This window comes from Danio aesculapii, chromosome 13 (assembly GCF_903798145.1).
Source record: "Danio aesculapii chromosome 13, fDanAes4.1, whole genome shotgun sequence".
NCBI lineage: Eukaryota > Metazoa > Chordata > Actinopteri > Cypriniformes > Danionidae > Danio > Danio aesculapii.
This window is the reverse complement of record NC_079447.1, coordinates 27,514,351-27,536,984: the sequence shown is the minus strand read 5'-3', so window position 1 is coordinate 27,536,984 and position 22,634 is coordinate 27,514,351. Positions and strand designations below refer to the sequence as shown.

Here is a 22,634-nt window from a genome sequence, read left to right as displayed (position 1 = left end):
AAATTGTATTACATTCAGTGTTGGGTAAAAAGTCATTACAAATTTAAGCCTATATCTTAGTCTAAAAATAATGCAACATAAATAATATATAACAAATAATTACATACTTTCACATCACTTTCATTAAAAAGGAACTAACATATTTAGTTACTTTAAAAAAGTATATTTTTGTAATACTATATATTAGTATATTATATTGTATATATTAGAAGTTCTGCAACATCGAATACATTACAAATGACTTTTTACTGTTCTTTAAAAGTAATCACTATAAAAGTAATCTATCTAGCACCATTCCATTTTACTTAAGATATATCAGCCTGAAACAATATTAATATTGATGAATAAATATTAAAAAGCCGTCCCAATCTATTTTTTATTTATGCTATAAAATAATAGTAAAGCAGTATGAGCCACTACAGTTGTGTAAGTTGAATAGTAATTTCTTGTGCAACTTATGATGAACATTATGGATGTGTACATAAAATGTGCAATTTGGGACAGGGACACAATACATATGGAACTGCAGTCTGCCCTTGTTGTTTTAGCCATAAAGTCATGCATGCCTATACACTGAACACATATTATGCATGTACATATTTTCAATACCGCTCATCGCCCAACCACCCCAGCCCCCCTGTAAGAGCCAGTTATGTGTAATTCATTTGTGAGGAAAATTTAGTTAAACGGGTTAAAACATGGTGAAAATTTATACTGAATTGTAATAATAATAATTCATAATGATTGTATTATCTAAAATGCATAATTTAATAATTAATACAATTTAAAAACTTTTTTTGGTGTTATTTTTTGGCTTCCGGCAGTAATACGTCACACTCTCAGGTACAATGTTGAACCAAAGAAGGTACAATCCGTTGTCACTGGGGCAGTACCTTTTTGTGGAACAGAATTGTACCTTAAGACAAAGAAACAAATTTGTACCATTGCAGTCTGCACCTTTAAGAACATGATTTGTACCATGGGAAACCAAAATGTAAACTTTAGTTTTTAAAACCTGCAGATACAATATTGTACAAATCTGATCCATAAAGGTACCACTTCAGTGACAAGACACTTTATACCTTAACAGTGTCAAATGTGTTCCTTCAAGAACTATTTAAAGGCATTTTCTATATCCAAAAGGAGTGCATTTATTTATAAAACATCAAATACATTTTTTAAACAATGTTTTTAAAAAGTTTATTTTTGTGAAAATGCACCTTTTCCATTTACAAAACAGAAATAAAAATACTTTAACATAAATCAAAAGATCTATTTTTTTGCTAAACATTTCAGAACACTTTTCACAAAAATGTTACAGAAATACGTTCTCCCATGTACAATATAAAACTTTTCTCCAATTTTTACACAATACCTTTGTAATCACTCAAAAGTTAATTTATTTACTTAATTTTAAAATAGAAATAGAATTATGCAAAAGTATTGAAATGAGATATGCACAATCTTGATTAGTTTTACAATAGTAAATGTCTGCAGGAACATTTTGCATATGCAGGACTTTTGCCAGCTCATATGTGTAGTGGAAAGCAAATGCCGAAAGGTGCGGATATCAATAAAGAAAATGTATTTATCAGAAAATGCTTACCAAATGTTTACTAAAAATACCTTAAATGTTTAGTTTACAATACCTATAGTTTTGTTTTACCAGTTTTTTTTGTATTATAGAACTTAATAATGAATGTTTCTGAGTTTCTTTAAACATATGCTTTTAAATGATGATTCATGTCTTAATATGGAAATTATTCATAAAATCACTTTGACTTTACAGTAATATTTCTATTCATAGATATTGTAATAAAGAAGGAGTTGTCCAGCACTTATGTACCTTTTTATGAGAACAATTGTGTACTTTCATTTCAATTGTACCATCAAACGTACAAAACAGTATCATAAGAGGTCTTTCCTGTACCATATAAGGTACAACTTTTACAAATTTATGAAACTGTTCCTTAAGGAACATTATTTGTACCACCGTGTACCTTTTTTCTGAGAGTGCATGATGTCATTAGTTTGTACGTTTTTGGCCCGTTTCCATTGAGTGGTACGGTAAGGTATAAGGTGGTCATAAGGTCTTAAAATGTATGGAAAGAGTCTTAAAAAAGGTCTTAAAAGGTATTGAATTTCACTATCTGATTCTTGTATATAGGCTACACTGTTATTATGGGAGGATCAGTTTAATTCCAGGGGTCCTGATGATCAGACAGTGAATCCACAGAAATATGATTTCAATGGAGGCCAAAGATAATATACTTTGAAGATAAACCCTATGGTGCCCCTGGATAAGAGGAGTGAGCAACTATCAGATACATTGGTCTATTTAAAAAAAAATCATTAAAAAAAACAAAACCCTGAAGCTAAAAATTAAAAAAAAAAAATATAGAAGATGGCATTTATATGGAATGGTGTGCATTAGGAACGTGATTTTATGTGGTAGTCTACCAAGGCAGTAAATAGTCCACCAATTTTGTACACGGTAGCCTAGTTGTTTGCCTACAGCATTTCATGAGTGTTGTCATGTAAATATAAATGTCAAAAATAGAAATCTGATATATAAATCACAGTCTGTATAACATATAAGTTCATATTTGGATTTCACACATTTAAAAACACCTCATATACGTCTATATGTGCAACATATTTCGAAATATCTTGAATATTACATATATATTTCGTTCAACCATTCGATTTACAAATACATATAAGTTCAAATATGTTAGCAATAATTTTATATGGTCATATATGGTCATGTTTCAAATTTACGTAGACTATAACATAAAACAACACATCAAAACAAGTAGTGCAGGTGGGGCATCGACTCACAGATGAACTATGATGTTCAGTGTGACGGAGGAGGTCACGTGTGTGTATAACTGGAGGAAATTGTTTCGCTGCTGCTGCTCCCCTCAGTGGAAAATATTAGACCGACCGGCACATTTCCGAAGCACTACAAGAATATCGCCCTTATTAAACTGACATTAAATGTGCCGTCGACTCATTTTCGATGGTCGGCCATTAGCCGATATAGAGGCACGATGTCTGATCAGATTAATATAAACGTTTACACAGGTACAGAGCTAGCAGGTTAGCTGGCGTCTACTGGGACTGCCAGCGGGCGACAAGGGAGCTGTTTCATTTCCTCGTTTCTCGGATCGGGAACAAATCCAGCGGTTTGTCGGGACGCGCGTATGTTTCGGTATTACGGGGAACATGGAGCTGTTTCAGGCTAAAGATCATTATATTCTCCAGAGCGGAGATAACGCGCTGTGGTGCAGCAGGAAGGATGGATCTATGGCCGTGAGACCGGGTAATGCTTACATTTCAACTCCATCACTTTCTTATAACGTTACAGTGTGTTACAGTGTTTCCGTTTGATGCTGTTGCCATTTCTCGCGCGTCAAAGCCATTTCAGACTGCTTTAAAACCAAACCCAAAATTGAGTGATTTTTGCTCCTGTCATTCTAAAATCCTCTAAATAAGATGAAAATGCCAGTTTCTTATGTGCTATTGAGGTTGTTATGTGAAAGATGTCCAGTTGTGGTGTTTTCATTGCCCTAGTTTCAAAGCAGCGGCGCGTGGATGACATCAGTGTGTCAGTGTAGGCTAAACCTCTGATGATATTTTGATCTGATGTCGTGCTTTAAAATTTCCTCCTTATATGTGGTTTTATGACTTAGTGTATTTTGGTCAAGGGCGTTAAAATGTCATCTAAAAACCTTAGTTTGCATAAAAATAACGTGCTTTATTTATTCGAGTTTTTTTTAAACCATGTGTGATTTTATTCAGTCGAACTCAAAAGGAGATGTTAAACATAGTAGCACATACAGACTCGCTTATCATTACTTTCATTTCACTTTTTTTCATACTGAACAGCAAAAGGGAATCGAGAAAGCCTGTCAGTCTCTAAAATTATTCCTGAATTGACCTATTTTTTTATGTTTCAATGAAAGGTTTGAGGGGGAGCAAATATTGACAGAATATTTGAGTGAAAATTGCCAAGTTATTAAACAATATAGGCTATATGTTATGTAAAATAATATGTAAACGTATTATTGTTGTTATTACAAAAAAAAAAAATTGGGCTAATGTTATCACATGCCTTGGGCCTAGTTTCATCTCATGTCTCCAAAAGATGCAGAGGCTATGAATTTAGCTTAAACGAAGAGTCTTATGATTTATTGTCATTTAGAAATATGGCTCTGCTTGGAATGTCAGAATAAATATTTTATCATGCATCAATTCCTCAAAACGGATAGTTTTGGCTACCCAAAAATATAAGTTTGCTGTTAATTTGCACACCCGCAGGACATCTGAGATGTGGCTGATTGTTTTGACTCCAGTAGAGAAGATTTTAGCTGAAACTGTAGTTCTTGAGAGTTTAGAAAGCAAAAAACAAGGGCTGCCAGCACTTTTACAGTCAAAAAACATGTATAAGCAAAACTAAATTTTCACTCCTGACTGACGTGGATGTCTAGTACAGCAAATCAATTGGTCTGTAGAAGAAACTAAAACTCTTTTACAACATTTAATCCACAGCCTCTTTAAAGTAAAGTCTAGAAGGGATACACACATCAGTATAGCATCATTTTTCTGACACTGTACAACAATAATTACTATTTTTATGGCACTGTTAAGGTTGGGTTTAGGGTTGTGCTAGGGGTAGGCGTTAATAAAATAAATTTACTGGGTAATTTAAATAATATGAACAATATGTATATATGAACAATATGTTTAATACCTGTTTTTACATTTCTGTGAGGGCTGCGTTTAGGGTAGGGGTAGGTGTTAATAAAATAATTTTAATGGGTAATTTGATTAATAATATGAACAATACTCCGTATAATTATTGTTTTTACATTGCTGTGAGGGTTAGCTTTAGGGTTTGGGTAGAGGTATTCATTAATGAAGTACAATTATTGGGTAATTTAATAAATAACATAATTCTTGTTAACCTGCCGTCTGCAGCTGTATCCCTTCTAGCAACAACCCTTCTGCAAAGGTCCTAAGTGTGTTCGCAAGCATCCTATTGACCAATCAGGGGCACAAACTCACGCTTGAGTTCACACTGTATGTTTAGCTGTTGATTGGCATTTTATGAATTGTTTTATCTTAAAGTCTCTCTAAAGTTCTTCAGGAGAAATAGAGCACCTATATCTCTAATGGCTATTAAGTTGCAACCATTTTTTTAACCAGCGAAGAGGTTTATAAATATGTGGGCTCATTCTAATTCTGTTAAACCTCTCACAAGGGAAATATCTAGTTGCACAGTTAAATGGCAAAGGTTAAAGGCAGGGCCAAACATGTGACCATTCTTCTAGAGAAAGTGGTAGGTGTGTTAGGTCAAGGCGCAGTAGTGGCAGATAGTCAAATTAGTCCGTTTATTTTGCCCTGGCATCAAACCAGCTTATTTAACCTTATGCAGTTTCCACTTACATTGTATGCTTACTACTTGAGTTTACTGTAATATTTAACCGATATTTTTGTTCATTGGATACATTGGCTTTAAACCAAACTTTCTGAATGCTCAGCCATGAATCATGATCTTCATCTTTGAATGTGTTCTCTACACCACATGTATTTCTTGTCATGTCTAAGACTAGATGAGCAGCAAGTCCAACTCTCCGTGTCTTCAAAGCCTGTGAAGATTTGAATGAGATCTGGTTGTTTTAAGCCACATGTGTTCAGTCAGGCTGATCGGGTTTAGGTTGCACTGCTGTTCCATTATTTAACTGGATAAGGGTTTCCACTATATGCATGATGCATAGATACAGTCTCAGTTCTTTTGTACGAGTTCCACAATTTCCAGCATGTCTGGGTGAGGTTATACCACTGTAGTACTTAATAGATTGTTTATAATTCAGTCTTCATCTGTGTGGTGTGGTAAATGAGTAGAGCACACAATTCAAATGTACATCAGGCACTCATATGAACAGATCTTACTGATGTTCATTTCATTGCCTATTTTAATAACAATTTGAGTGCAATGTTTAATTGAACTTTAAGCATTTAAGAATTTCTTAGTAATTTTAATATCAAACTGCTCCCATAAAGTCATGTAGCTACCAAGGTAATATACCAGATTTTCATGGTGTAGTAATTGGAGATCTTTCCTTAAACTGGGATTTTTGCCCATTGCCGAGCTCATGGTCATTCGGACAGATTTTTGGCAACTTCAAAATACAGCTCATCTAGCTCGCACCCATCAATCATCAAGCTGTGAACGTCTCCTTACAATTAGTCAGGAGATGGTTGGGTGCCCAACAGCCGCAAATCTGCTCTTCCAAAAGCACTTCTGATTTCTGAGAAACCATATACTGTCAGACATACTCCAGAAAACGTTGTCTTTTCTCATGACATCTCAGACCCTGCTCATCATTCCTGACATAGCAGTTGATGCTGATAATTCTGCTTAAGAGGTGCGGCTCAGCAAGTCGTTGACTCAAGTCAGCAGTCATCGCTGTGAGAAAACCGTCTTTGAAATGGTTTTTAGAGATTATGAGCACTCTTACTAGGGCTGCACGATATTTTAAAAGCATTCATGTATAAGAAATCACAACACATGCAAATACAGAAATTAGGGGTGTCAAAATGAATTGTTTCTTTGGTGCACCGCGATGCAGACGCGGACAATTCGGTATCGGTTGAGTAATAATCATAACCGGTTATTATGTACTGACGTCATTTATCTATTATGTAAGTCTTTCACTGACACTTACAGCAGAAGCCCCTATTTCACTGCGATTGAGGGAATGAAAGTACTCAATTTCTCTTCTCTCTCTCACTGTGGCCCATTTCACCTGCTGGCGTGACTTTTCCTCTCGGCTGCTGGCATGACTTTTCCTCCGCTCTCTTTTGCTCTCGGCTGTATGCTTTCCCGACAAGATTTTATGCGGCGCGGGAATAAATTACCAAATAAAAGCATGGGAGCGGTCGGTAACTCTGGTGTAATTTTAACAGGAGTGGGAGGTCTTGCAATATCTTTCCCGAGTGAGCAAGCAAGCGCGTGTGGCGTGTGAGTGCGCGTGTGTGTGCGTGTTTGTTTGGTGCTGTCTATGTTTATGTATGTGTGTGAATGAGAGACAGTGTGGTGCTGTGTGTCCGTGTGTGTGTGTTTATACAGACAGCTTGTTATAGCCACCCCCCAAAAATACAACACTGTGTATGGAAAGCATCGTCAATGCACCGTGATGCACCGAAATATCGAATTGAACTGAATCGATGGCATGATAATCGTAACCGAACCGAACTGAACTGTGAGACCAGTATAGGTTCACACCTCTAACTGGGTTAAAAACAACAACTTTCTTTTCTCCACTGAACACAATATATTTTTATTTTAAGAAACATTTAATCCAAATATTTTGGAACCGTAAACATGTCTAAATAATTACAATAAATCATTAGCTATGTTTCCATCCAAAAATGCGAATGAACTTTTTGCGCAAATCTGAATTATCGCATTAAAGACGTGCGATTAAAGCAGCGTTTCCATCTAACGAGTCAAAGCGAACAAAATTGTCACTTCCAGATTAACTGGCGCCCAATATCAACAGAAAAACTGAATTTATTGTGGTAGGAGAAGCTGCGTCAATCTTTTCTTCATCTAATAAATGACTTGCGCCTCAGAAGGCAATCCTGACACGCAGTAAACGCGTGGTGGCATTTAAAAGGTGACAGACGCGAAGCACAGACGCTCTTGATTTTGGAGGTCATTAATATAATAACACTAATACTTAAACGGTAAGGCATTTTAGAATGACCAAAACAACAGTTCAGATGTTTTACAATGTGCTCAGCCTGCATGACTTGTCCATTTACGCACATTTTCATCATCACATGATCTCATAACAAAATCACATGACCTTTTTTAATGCGCATACTGAAATTTGTGCTGTAAAAGTGTTTCCGTCGTAGTTTATGCGCATCTTTTCTTATCAAATAAAAAGTTTATCCTACTCAGTTATGCGCATACGTTTTTTTTATGCGCATTTTTAAAACTTGCGCATCATGGCGTTTCCATCAACCGTTTTTTTAATAGGTGGATGGAAGCATAGCTATTGACTTCTGTTATCTTCATTTGTTTTAATACACAGATTTCAGCTTTCTTTGGATATAAAGTCCACCACTGCACTGTTCATGTTTATAGCATACTTGGATGTTGATGAATAAATGATTTGTTTTTCAAATGTTTGCTGAATCGTGGGATGACCGGTGGCTTTTGATGCTGATGGTCCTTTTGTTGTTGGAGTTGAATAAAATGTATAAAAATGAATAAAATATTTTTTACAACACATAAAATAAAACCAAACACATTGTACACACAGAAAAAGTATACAGAACATTTCGTCACCTAAGTATCATAAGGTTCTATCTGACATTTGTCAAAATTGAGTTATTCACATATTCGTATTAAATGACATCTTATTTACATCATGTGATGTTTTTTTTTATAAGTATATATTTTACACAAAAAGGTTTTATCTACAAAGTCGAAGTCGAACTCTAGCTTGACTCTATAAGGTTCTTTCTTTGAGGCAATCAGCATTTCAAATGCACACACGAGGACCAATCAGAATCAGCTTACTTTGTCATTTTGCCGGTCTGCTCTGTTGACAGTGGGAAAGACCAAAAAGAAACACAAATTCAGAGATGACTAAATAATGCCCACCACAATAAATTGAGAAGAAACCTGATACTGAAAAGATGTATGTAAATGTGATGATTTGGAAGTGTTTTTTTTACATTGAGATGAAATGTTCAATTTTACATTGTTGAAAAAGAAAAAGTTTTTAGAAAAAATGTAATATATTAAATGTGAAATATTTTTATTTGTGTATATATAGTCAGCAAAACATTTTTTCAGTGTTTATTGAACTCATTTGGTCATTGTCTGTTTTCTTTAAATCTTAAAATTTTATAATGAGCATTGAAGGGCAAATACTTAATTTAATTCATGGGACATATAAAGCATACAATTCAATAAATATGATCATATTAATTACATAAAATTAACCTCTGCACTGGATAAAATATTTAGCACAGCCTCACTTTGTACAAGAAAAAATATTTATCCTAAAACATTAAATAAATGTTATCGAAAGCAAAAATTTTAATTTCTCAAGCATCAACACAATGTTACAACACCATTTTATTTTTTTGTGATTGTATTTCTTGAAAATGAATGGTCTGCCAGAACCTTATAATTCCAAGCAGAAAACTTTCTTGAATTAGAAGCTTCTATCTGCATTTGCCATGTTTTTTTTTTTACTCCAATTTGCAAATGTAAGAGAATTTTGATAATTTACAGTTCGAGTACATTTAGGGTCTCTGTCATGTTGATATGGAATGCAAAAACTTTGAAGCTCAATATCTCAAAATCATTTAGAACGCAGATAGACCCTTAAAATTACAAGGTGAGGATTTAGTGGTTTTAAAACCAGGATTTTTGTAAACCATTGGATACCTTGAAACCGGTTATTGTCCATGCCTAGTGTAAACTTAAAAAACTTAAATTAAACTTAATTGTTTTAATTATAAATAAGAATAAAAAAGAAATAAAATAATAAACATTCAAAGTAAATGTATATTTTCCAAAATATTATTAATACCAAATATTTAAAAACATAAAGTGTACCTTATTGAAGGGGAAAAGTAAGTCTAGATTCTTATGAATGCACTATTATCTGCACCCCATCCCCCAACCCCATGTTTTATGTTAATTACCAATAGATTCAGCGCACTGATTCTGCTACAAGCTTAAATGTTTTGATCCCATGTGACTCATTTCCATCTTTCTTTCAGCAACTGACCTGTTGCTAGCATGGAACCCTGTCTGTCTGGGCCTTGTAGAGGGTATCATTGGAAAAATGCAGCTTCATGTTGGTAAGTCTGCTCTGTGCATATTTTGTGTATAAAGGATGAGAGTAATATATTAATGTTTGCAATGCATTCGGTGGCTCTGGTTCTTGGAATAAAAGAGATTTATAGTCTAATGTAATTATTGTTAAAGTACCATTCTGAGCCTGATTTAATATCAAATGTGATCATTTCCATTTGGTTCTACTGTAATTCAGTTTGTCGCAGGAAGAAACTGGGTACCAGAGACTCATTATGATTAACATAATGAAAGGCTGTTCCAGCACCAGAACAAAATGTCAGCTTAATTTGGTTTATTATTGTTTCGTAATTGCTAAATGTCTTTCAGAGCTATGTTGTGAATCTGATGTAGGTTTAGCATGTTAAATACAGTGGCCTTAAATACCTGCCATATTAAAATTCCTGGGTATTTACAGGATGGTTAAATACTGCACAGAAACCATTCAACTTAGCAATTGCCCTTTAATAGATTAAAAAAGGAAACTCTTTAGGGATACAAGTGAAATTATAAGCTTCCATTGTACTTTCATTTCATCTTTCTGTGTCTAATTTGAGAAATCAGCCTCTTACCATTGTTGACAGGTTAGCTTAATATGGATATTGTCATTATGATGTTAGTCTCTGTTCCCTTTTCAGAGAAACACTTGCTGCCTTCAATATTTGAATAGTGCATTAGCACTGATGGCTAAAATAATCAGTGGACATTTTATGCTTGATTGCTGTTTTTCAGGGCAAAGCTACACAGACAGACCCATCAGTTTGTAGCTTCACTGTGTACATGCCTTACGTTGTAACATAATCCAGCGGGCAAACCCGATATTTCCTTGCACTATTCCTTCAAAGAGTCCAGGCTGTTCTCATTAAATTTTCCACCTTAACATCTCAGTTGCCTGCTGCAGGGTGCACTTTTATCTATTGATTTATACTGAGTTGTCAGTGAAAGTATGACTGCACCGTGCCTCCATGCAAATGTCTTTGAAGACGTTATGAGAATGTTTGGCTTAGGAATGATTCATGCCGGATAGAGCAGGAAAATGAGGTGTGGAACTCATGACACACTCCCTTCCTCTCCCCTTTTGGGCAGATCTTCCTCTGGGCCTGATTCTGATTCGCCAGAAAGCACTGGTGGGCCAGTTGCCAGGAGACCATAAAGTCTACAAGATCACCAAGATAGTAGTGATTCCACTCTCAGAGGATGAACCACAGGATCTGGAATTAGAGGTGACTAATATTGACTGTTTTATGCAAACCTTCAATATTCTGGATTTGATTAAAGATAGTTTAGAATTCAACTAAAGTTGTAATCTTCAACTTAATAGATGAAAGAGACAGTTTACCCGCAAATTAAATTTTACTCTTAAATTACTCACTCTCAAGTTCTTCCAAACATGTATGCGTTTTCTCTTCTGTTGAACGAAAAAGAAGATATTTTGAAGAATGTTAGAAACTCATGAAGTTAACAGTACCCATTGACTTCCATTGATCACAATTAATGGGGTCCTAAAGTGGATGTAAGGAAATGAGGAGAATTTGTATTTTTGGGTGAACTGTCCCTTTAAACAGTATTTATACATTCTTTTCACAGTATGCTTAACTCTGGGCTATCACCATTCTTCTGACTTTTAACCTATGGTGAAGGAACGATTCACAGTTGTGATTTAAAAGCAGGGTTAGCACAACTATTTACCTGGTTTATAGAACCAGCCAGAGTCTTCTGACAGCTGTTAATGCATCCCCAAAATAGCATTTCCTTTATTTACTTCTACTTTTACCAAACATTTTGTTTCTGCTGTTGAATACAAAAGAAGATACATTTTTAAGAAAATGTTGGACAATGGTATCCATAGATCTCTATTGTATCTTTTTTCTTACTATGGATGTCAGTGGCTACCAGCAAAGACTATAGAATAGACAAGACGTGTCACTCATATAGTTTTGAATGGGGAAATCTGTAACGGTCAATATGGCGAAAGAAGCCTCACCTACTAGTATAGAAGCCAATCATTGATTGCTCTGCACAGGAAGTTTGACCAAAGGAGAAATGGTCATGCCCAACTGAGCCTGGTTTCTTTCGAGATTTTTTTCCTTCACTTTCGTCAATTGGTGAAGTTTTGTTCTTTGCCACTGTTGCCACTGGCTTGCTTGGTTTGAGACTTGTGGAGCTGCGCGTCGATGGATTTGCTCTTCAGTGTTTGAACTTTCAGCACTGAAAATTAAACCACACTGAACTGAACGAAATTGAACTTTAATTCTTTAATGAAACTGACAGTTTCAATTTACTAGAACTTCTATGTTAAGCTGCGTTGACACAATCTACATTGTAAAAGCCCTAAAGAAATAAAGATGAATATATCCAGATGTTTCTCTGGGGTAGAAACACACCAGACATGTGCTTTTACGACAGTTTTTTGGTCAACAAGCACACTTGAATCTCAGTGAATACTTGCTTCACAGACATAAGAAATATATCCAAATAAAGCTTCAAATCTGTACATTTAAATGAACCAACTACACTTGAAAACAACATTTTTTGGTTTTGTAATCTGTATGAAATGAACACGAGGTACAGTCCGTCCTGTCAAACCCACATCACATGACAGCAATTATTTTTTTGCTGATTTTGTTTGATTTGGATGTTTAGAAGCGAAACTTACGAGACATGTTATGTTGTTTAATTTCATTGGTGATTCCAAATATGTAATGTAACCGTAAGCTTGATAAACAGTTTGGGAGAATTTAATGTTGAATTTAATGCATACTGCCCGAGTGGCATTTTAAAGATGGCCGCCGAGTGAAATGACTTGCCAATGACTTGCCTTAAAGGAACTTTGCTACCAATATCCAACATTCTTCAAAAAAATCTTCTATTGTGCTCAACAGAAAAAAAAGATGAATAAATGTTTATTTTTCATGTGAACTGTATCTTTATGAAAGCATCTGTTTATAGGAATATGAATATATTTGCATTAAATTAAAATTATGCTGCAATTAAAGCTTTGGTATAAAGCATATTTGAGACAATAGACTATATCTTTGAATAAATTGCTTTTCATTGCATGACACAATGAGAGTTTTGGGAAGGTCGCGTTTTTAAGTTGGCCACAAGCCGCTGACACGAAGCCAATAAAAAAAGTGAGTCATAGGTAATTACAAATAGCTCCTTTAACACTTTAGAATTACTAAACTGTTTACCTGGAGGTTTAGAATGTCCCAGGTTTAACTATTTCAAGTGTTAGAAGAAGCCCTATGTTTTCTAACGTTTGAACTGTTATTTCTTTTCATTGTCCACGTTGGTAGACATTCTTTGGATCCTGATAGAATTTACTGAACTTCTTTCCAAACTCCCAATTTGTGCCCAGTTAAGACATTAGTTATTTTTAACCTTGTCTTGTGTAAATGGTTGACGTACAGTTAGTGTGAGAGTAGTGGTGTGTGTTTCTAAGGCATTCCAGAGGAAGCGTGAAGTTTCTAAGAAGTCAGTATCGGCAGAGCTTCTGGGATTGAAAGGAGATGTTTAACCATGTAAGTGAAACAGTCAGAGGTCACTGTAGTGCATTGTACTGCTATTTCTTCTCGATTGGATGATCACAGAATAATTGCCTTTTATTACTTTGAGATAGCAGCTTGTCTGTGTAGTTGGACTCGACATGAATCTGCTCTGGCATCAGCAGACACATCTTGGCGCCCTTTTTGTTTTAATTAAAGCAATTACTAGAAGCAGTTTTCAGATGGACTTTGATCAGTGAAACTAAAACGATCACGCACTGTGAAGAGATGCAAATTGATCACGTAACTCTGGAAAAAATTAAGAGACTCTTTCGAAGTTGTTCGTTCTTTGTATTTTTCCATACAAAATACACAAAATATACGTACAAATGTATATTGTATGAACCTTTATTTTGGATGTGATTTAATCTTTTGACAGCACTAGTAAAATATACAATTATCTATGTTTTTAAACCTTAAATACTGGATGAAGCTAATGAAGAAAAGTTATTTATTTTATCTTTATTTTATATATGTATGTAAATATGTATGTATGTGTGTGTGTATATATATATATATATATATATATATATATATATATATATATATAGTCCAAAAAGTGCAACTAAAGGACACTGCTCGATGTGCATCTTTGTCACAGAAGAAAAACATTTGAAGAAAACATTGATAGCCAAAATTAAGTTATAGATGGGGAAAAGCCTAAACGTATTAAATCTACAGAGTCTTGCTTGCAGCAATTTCATATAGGGCCCAGCCATTGGATCTTATTTTGCCAACCTCACTTTTGTCCAGTACTGTATATTCGGTAACATTTTATTCTATAGCGCTTTTACGATGTAGATTGTGTCAGAGCAGCTTGTCACAAGTAAGGTTAGTGATAGGATTAGAGTTAGTTAGGACTAGAGATAGTAAGGATTCAAGATCCTTGGAGATTAGAAACCAAAACATACTTTTGGCTAAGGTTTTCCCTCTCTCATTTCCTTTCAGCTCTGTAAAAAGCATCATTTTGGAATAAATAAACCGGAGAGAATCACCCAGTCACCAGATGAGTCCAAGTTCCTGATGAAGACCCTGAGTCAGATCAAATCCAATGTTGGCGCTCCCAGCAAGAAAAAGGTTGATGGGTTGTTTTGATTAAATAAAAAAAAAAAAAGATAATAAATAAATAAATAAATATATATATATATATATATATATATATATATATATATATATATATATATATATATATATATATATATATATATATATATATATAATCTTTTTTTTTATATAATGCCAGTCGTCAGACTAAATATTCGAGGGCCTGTGCATTTTTGCATTAAACAAATTGAGAAGCTATGCTGTGACACATGTTCTATAGTCTATGTAAGAGACATTGCACTTCAGTTTCAATTAAAAAATATGTATCTTTATAGTATGTAAAAAACATTGGAAAAATATGTTCTGTGTGAGTGTCCCTTTAACATGGTTAATATAAAAATCTAACTATTCTGTTTGCCCCATGAAAGTAATTCTTAATCTTGGCATTGTCTCTTTTAACCTTATTTTCTTTGTTCACTCCTATCCAGTATTCCCCTGCCTTTCAGGTCAAAGAGAATAAAGAGAAGGAGCGTCTGGAGAGGAGGCTGCTTGATGAGCTCTATAAGATATTCATGGACTCGGATTCATTTTACTATAGTCTGACCTATGACCTCACCAATACGGTCCAGCGACAGGGAGAGTTGGGCAAGTCAGATCAGCCCCTGTGGAAAAGGGTGAGAAGCTCATAGTTATACATGGAAAATGTCCATCTTTTAACGGTGTGGCATTTATAATTGTATTACTTTGTATATATTTTTTTAATTATTTATTATTTTAACTTAACTACCCCGCTAGGAAAAAATTTTTGGATTCCATTTCTTAACTCCTTTTTTTCAACACATCCCATAATTTCTAAAATATCAGCCTCTACCAAATGGTGACATGTCGGTTTATGGTAAAAGTACCGGACTTGATACACTATGAAAAGTCTGAAAATATGAAGTGTAAGTTTATTTAAAAAAATATAAAAAAAACTAAAAACATTTTTGAATACTAAATCATCTTTATTTTTTAAAGTACGCCATAAAATATTTCAGATTCTCATTTAACATGTTTTCTTGTTCATCAAAGTGTAAATTTTTTTATTTTTTGTAAACCAACAATGCTGTGTGTAAGCCATTATTTAAAACAGTCATTCTTTAAATGATTTTAACAGTGATTATTTAAAACAGTCAAAATATGGTCAACCATTTGGTATAGCGGCAGTCAAAGGGTTAAATATTTTAATATGTATGTGTAGAGCAATTTGAAGCTGTAACATTTTTTCAATGGTTAAAAATAGGCCATATACTTGAGAAAGCAGGAAATTGTTTCGTTTTTTTCATTGTTGCCGGAGCCAATAGCCTAGTTGTTAGTACGTCAACACAGCACCCGGGTGCTTGCGGCGACCTGAGTTTGATTCCTGGCTCGAGGCCATTTGCCCATCTTTCCCCTATCTCTGCTTCCCACACTTTCCTTTCTGTAAATCTCCACTGTCCTATCAATAAAGGTGAAAACCCATAAAAAAGTTTGTATCTTGTTATATTTTTATAACTTACTATATTTTTATAGCAAATTTCAAGTCTCCATTAATAAATACTATATAAACAACACTAAAATAACACCTGTTCACCAGTATCAAAAAGTTTCTAAGTCAGAGCTTTCAGTACATTGTTGATGTGCTGATCCCTGCTTGTTTTTGTTTTTTTTATGTTAGGTGGATGATAGATTCTTCTGGAACAAGCACATGATCAAAGACCTTGTAGACTTGCAGGTGCAAAACTGTTATTTGGATTTTATTGATTAACATTTTATTGTGCGAAACAGCCCAGAGTGGTTCTAATACAAGATGTCTTTTTACAGGCACCTCAGGTGGACTTTTGGGTCATTCCTATCATCCAAGGCTTCGTGCAGGTGGAGGAACTGGTGGTCAACTATAATGAGAGCTCAGATGAAGAGCGAAGCAGCCCAGAGACGCCTCAGCAGGAGCCTACCTGTGTGGACGACATTCACCCTCGATTTACCGTGGCCCTCATCTCTAGACGGAGCCGCCACCGTGCAGGTGCAGTATATAATAATTCATATTTACTAGGGATGCACAGTACTGTTTGAATATTATATAGTTCAGTGATAATAGCTTGAAATGTGAACAATTGGCATTGGCCTGATCTATAAGATGATGTAGGGGGGCGATTTTAAAATAAAAACAAATCTCGATATTGTCAATATTTTTACAATATTCGATATATATTGCAATATGTTTGCTTTTGCTTTTAAACAATAAAAAGCATGATATTCTTGCGCCCTCATTAAAAAAACAAACAAAAATGATTTTGAACAGCTACTGTTAAAGACACTAAAAACAAAATCTTAGCAGTTAAAAAAAATTTAGACCACGTGTTCATTCACTGTTTTTAATTAAATGTACATTTGTAACTCAAGCAGTGCAAAATAAACAGAAAGTGCATTCTGTCAACCTTTTTAGTTTAAAAAATTCATAATTTACAATGCAACTGGGGGAAATATTTAATAAAAATACTGGAAAAAAGTGAAGCGAAAGTATGGGAATACGTTTGGGAAAGTATGGATGAATTTGAGACATTGGACATTCTTAATATTTTACATTGTAGACAAAATTATTGCAATTATTATCTGTAATATTCAATGGATAAGAGGATGTGCTGATTTTGAGCATTTAGGCCCAATTCTATTTTTGTGCCCTACCCCTTCCCCTTCCCCTTCCTCTTGGCCCTTAAAAAATAGTGTAAAGGGGAAGGGCTTTAAAATTTACCCCTAAGAAATGGGACACCAATGCAGCACCTGCACACATCATCATATGTCATCGTGAGCTCTTGCTTCATATGAGATCAGACAATCACGACTGCTGTACAGTATTTACTGTAGTTGTTCCAGTTGCGTTATTTTTTTGTTATTTATCTTCAGGAAATCAACGAAGGCAACGATATCATGTTAGCATAACGATCTAATGTGGCAATAAGCTCGTAACTGTACTGTGCATTTACACCATGGCCATATTCATCCACGTAAACACAAAACACAAGAAAAACATTAACATTATAGCAGACACTGTAAAAAGCTCATTCCCAGACACTAGACTTTTCTGACAGGGTATTCGAATGTCATCGAATGTCAGAATGTTGTGGGACTGCTGTACAGGAGTTATTATTAGGGATTATAGATCGTGAAATTTAGCGTTTTTTTTTTTTTTTAAAAGCATGACGGTAAAACATGAATGCGGTTATGAATGTATTAAAGCATATGCTTGTTTGTCATAAAAATTCACAATAATAACAGAAAAAATACAAGTTTGTGCATCTCCTGACTTCCGGGTGCAATTGCCGTTGTGGCTGGTGTATACCGGGGAAATTTTCTTACCCCATGGTTTCGAGTGTGGTCCTGTAAAATCTCTCTTTCGAGGGCTATCTAGCCCTTCCCCTTAGTTCTATGCCTTCAAGATAAAGAGAATTAGGAAACCTTTACGTGAACGTGCAAAATGTGGGGTAGGGGTAAGGAGTAGATTTGGGATTGGGCCTTATTGCTTCGTTGCCAGGAGTTCAGTAATATCAGGTAAGCAAACTAAGATTTGGGGTTTCATTTATAAATCTTTGCATTGAAACTTTTCTAAATGTGAACATATGCCAGAATACATTTTTGTTTATTTATTAATGAATATGGTTATTATGATAAATAAAGTGGTTCAAATTAAGATAATATTTAAGAGAAATATGTTTACTTGAAGGTAACTTACAGCTCCGCATATTCTCCCATCAAGTTTTTCATAGATCACAACCTTTGTGTGAGATGTGGCGGATGCAAGTTTCTACCCCTGTTTTGTTCAACATTTTGTACAACATTTATAAATCCCCCCTGGTCATTTTTGAGGTAATTTAGAAAAAAAATTGCTAACTAGTACTGTCAATGTACTGACTTCAATACCTGTTGACGGTATCAGTTTATTTGCCGCTAACATTTGATTGTTGTTGAGCATGTTTTTATAGACAGCCGTTCAAGGCCATTATGTTTATGTGCTAAGTCAATACAACTGTGGTTGGCTCCAATGATCATCACTTCACTGCTCTTCAACAATTGCTTTTTAGATGCTTTTAATATTTCAATACTAATTTGTATGGTGGTTGGTAGTTTTAACAACCTTATTGCAGACTTAAAATTGTGACTAGTTTACCCAAAAACAGAAAATGTACTCACCCTGAAATGGCTTCAATCCTTTATGAGTTTCTTTCTTCTGTCGAACACAAAAAAAGATATTGAACTCAAAAGATTGAACTATCCCTTTAAATTTGCATTTGGTGTGAATCATAGGGTCTCGTGATATGACATAAAATGATATGGGGGGCTGGATTTGGCCTTTAGACCTTGAGTTTGCCACATTATCTAATGGTTAGAATCTATGACTACGACAAAAAGATTCTTTGAGAGCCACCAATCATTATTCATTGTCTGCTCACAATATTCCTTCCAAGCAACTAAAATATTAAGTTTACTTAAATACATAAATATTAAGCTAGTTCATAGCAATTATTACCATTAATTGATGTCATAAAATCACAAGTCTGATTTTGTTTAATGGTCAGAAGCTACAGGTTTTGGGAAATAAATATCAGCAACCTGACTTCCCATTTTAACACTTAAAATAAAACTGAACAAAAACGATAACAGTATCTTTATGTAAGGCACAAGCAGTTTTTAACATCCAGTATTGTGCATCACTAATATCTACTCATCATGCCATCAGAGCAATAACATCATCATACATTTTCCACTGCAGGAATGCGCTACAAGAGGAGGGGGGTCGATACAGATGGACATGTGGCCAACTATGTTGAGACAGAGCAGTTAATCCACGTACACAGTCACACGCTGTCCTTTGTGCAAACGCGAGGCTCCGTGCCTGTGTTCTGGAGCCAGGCTGGGTACCGATACAACCCCAGACCTCGCATAGAGAAAGGTGGGTGGTATCTGTGTAATCCATTTTCTCCTGGAATAATGAATGAGATCAACCTCGCTGCACAGTCTAGCACAGTGTTGACAAGCAGTATATCACTTTGAAGCATCAGCGTAGTTGTTGTTTGGAATGTTTTAGGCCTGCGAAAGGTGTCAGATGTGGAGCAGGTGTGTTTTCAGGCTTTTTTGGTTAAAAATACTGCTCTGAGAGAATTTTTGTGCTGGACTGTGGATTTAATGCTGTGATCCACCTGTAATATGATTTATCTCATAGATGTGCTTTCTTGCAGGAGAGAGAGAGACTATGCCTTACTTTGCCTCTCATTTCGAAAAGGAGGTTGAAACGTACAAAAAACTGGTAAGATGGGTATAAAATAATATTTAGAATAATCAATGAGTGAAATACTTTCTGAAATATTGATCTTTAAGTTGTGTAACATGTAGGGGTGTTAATCAACTGATTAAAAGCTCTGTAATAAAAAAGACAAAGCACAACAAAATTACTTAAATTAATATTCTAAAAATAAAAGCACATTCAAAATAAATTATATTTAAATATATAATACTACAACGAAGCTGGTTCAACAGTATTAGGAATGTTTTCAGTACGTTATGCGGGCATAAATTAATTAGAATATTTATACATGATTAATCTTAGATATTTTTTCCTATAGTTATTGCTTTAGTAATCTATAGTTATAATCTACAGTTATAATATATCATAGTATAATATGATCGAAACTGATCAAAAATAAAACCAAAAAATATTATAGGGAAATATTACTATAACTATTTTTACTATGTTTTTAAAAATAAACTGATTTTTTGTTTTAAATTTATATTTGTAGTTGGAAAAATGTAATAATTCATTAAGTAAAATTTCTTGATTCATTAAGTTTTCAGCATCATTATTCTTCTGTGTTAAATCACTGTTCAGTAATCGTTATCATGATTTGTTTCTCGAGAAATGTTTTTGATTACTCTTGAAATCAGTTGCTTAACTTAGTGAAAGTTTTTTAAAATAAAATAAAAGTTTTGGGGGTGTCACGGTGGCGCAGTGGGTAGCACGATCGCCTCACAGCAAGAAGGACGTTGGTTATAGCCCCGGCTGGGTCAGTTGGCATTTCTTTGTGGAGTTTACATGTTCTCCCTGTGTTTGCGTGGGTTTCCTCTGGGTGCTTTGGTTTCCTCAACAGTCCAAAGACATGTACTATGGGTGAATAGGGTATATGCTGAAGCATGCTAATAGGACTTTTAATTTGCCAGTAACCTGGGTTAATCATCTCCGGTGAAGTGTTTGCCAATGCAAAATAGGCGTGTCTAAGGTCTGTTTTCTTTTAAAATCAGCGATCTCCACTGGCTGAGTGATATCCGATATAAAGTGGGTCTCAGATTGTACAAGAAGCACTGCATTGAATTACATTTTCCCCACCATGTCTTTATAATATGAGCATTTGTTTTACCCCTGTATATTCATTGGAGCTTCTGCGCTAGCCTGCCGATTCTGACGGTCGCGCGCAAGTAAACGGCTTTTTGTCTCGTTTTACGCTTGAGCAACTAAATGAATGCCAAAGTCTGTTTAACTGATTGTATTTGTATTACATAACAACGTCGATGCTGTAAAAGGAACCATATAAAATTGAAAAAAAAAAACTCACAATAACAGGTCACCGGAAGTTTATCAGTATGGGAAAAACACTAGCTCGGCATATACCCTAGTGAATAAGCTAAATTGGCTGTAGTGTGTGTATGTGTGATTGCAAGAATGTATGGGTGTTTCCCAGGGTTTGGTTGTGGCTGGAAGGGCATCTGCTGTGTAAAAACAAATGCTGGATAAGTTGGTGGTTCATTCCGCTGTGGCAACCCCTGATTAATAAAGAGACTAAGACAAAAAGAAAATGAATGAATGAATGAATGAATAAACGTTTTTGTAATATATAACCCTATATAGTTTAAGCAATAATTCAGAAAGGAACTGGAATGTTCCAATATGCAAATTAATTGTCTTAAAATGCCAAAAGAAATGTGTCAGGAATGAAAATGAAGGGCCTGCATTAAATGTAATTCCAATTAAATTAACTTGGACAACCATAACAAAAAAGCTAATCAATCTAATTTTCAATAAGTAATACTAATCAAAAAGTTTTTTCTTCCCCCCCATTAGGTCATCATTAATTTAGTGGACCAAAATGGACGTGAGAAGATAATTGGGGATGCTTATCTCAAACAAGTACTACTATACAACAATCCCAACCTAACATATGTTTCATTTGACTTCCATGAGCACTGGTAAGAAACCCGAATATCCCCCAATCCTGGTGACTTAACAAAAGGTCAACATTTCAGTTACATTTTATTTTTTGCCGCTTTCCAGTCGAGGGATGAAGTTTGAGAATGTGCAGACCCTCACTGATGCCATCTATGACATTATCACAGAGATGAGATGGGCCTGGTGAGACTTTCATCTGCCTAATTCTCCAATAAGAACTGCTTTTTCTTCTGAGATAGACTGGACAGCTAGTTAACTATAATCCATCTACTTTGATTTGCAAATAGGGTGGACCAAGCTGGAGTCATCTGCCAACAGGAAGGCATTTTCCGGGTGAACTGCATGGACTGCTTGGACAGAACCAATGTGGTACAGGCAGCTATCGCCCGTGCCATCATGGAGCAGCAGGTATGCAAAATCACCTTTTATTTCAGAACGCACCAATCGGATGAATTTACACAGAGGATGTTTTGAATAAGATCTTGTGGTAGATGCACTGGGTCACACAAAACTTTTGGGTAAATTGGTAAAAAGGGATGCAACGAATATAGATTTTGGTGGTACGATTTTAGTCTGAGGAATAACCACTGTTTCACGGTTATCATGATTATTATGCATTCATTAATGTCAAAACACTACTAGTTTAGTAAATCACATGAAAACTCCTTATATTTCAAAGTGTTATTTATTGTGGCTCTTAGTTAAGCCTCAGCCATAGTTAATCCAGTGTGTGTATTAGCCTCAGTGTGCAAGCTCGGAACTACAAACTAGCACACAGTTGGCTTAACTTTTAGTTGCAGCAGTTTTGTTCTGTGTAGAAGCACGGTATTGGGAAGCCTTTACGATTAATTAATCGTGACAAATTAAAGCACGGTTAATAGTGAAATTGCTTAATCATTGCATTTCTACTGGTAAACAT

General features: G+C 35.0%; 1 protein-coding gene across 2 annotated transcripts in view; it reads left to right on the top strand.

The window, feature by feature from the left end:
* Window positions 1–2,900: 2,900 nt before the first annotated feature.
* Window positions 2,901–22,634, top strand: part of inpp5f (inositol polyphosphate-5-phosphatase F) — a 31,306-nt gene continuing 11,572 nt past the window's right edge. Inside the window, exons 1-12 of one of the 2 annotated variants that reach the window (XM_056470344.1) lie at window positions 2,901–3,325; window positions 9,820–9,900; window positions 10,979–11,115; window positions 14,389–14,517; window positions 14,991–15,158; window positions 16,181–16,237; window positions 16,327–16,525; window positions 19,271–19,450; window positions 19,737–19,804; window positions 21,611–21,735; window positions 21,821–21,898; window positions 22,003–22,123. In XM_056470344.1, coding sequence (XP_056326319.1) covers window positions 3,229–3,325; window positions 9,820–9,900; window positions 10,979–11,115; window positions 14,389–14,517; window positions 14,991–15,158; window positions 16,181–16,237; window positions 16,327–16,525; window positions 19,271–19,450; window positions 19,737–19,804; window positions 21,611–21,735; window positions 21,821–21,898; window positions 22,003–22,123 — 1,440 coding nt within the window. In that variant the 5' untranslated portion in view covers window positions 2,901–3,228. Of the gene's footprint in view, window positions 3,326–9,819; window positions 9,901–10,978; window positions 11,116–14,388; window positions 14,518–14,972; window positions 15,159–16,180; window positions 16,238–16,326; window positions 16,526–19,270; window positions 19,451–19,736; window positions 19,805–21,610; window positions 21,736–21,820; window positions 21,899–22,002; window positions 22,124–22,634 lie in introns of both variants that reach the window. The other variant, XM_056470343.1, reaches the window with a different exon arrangement.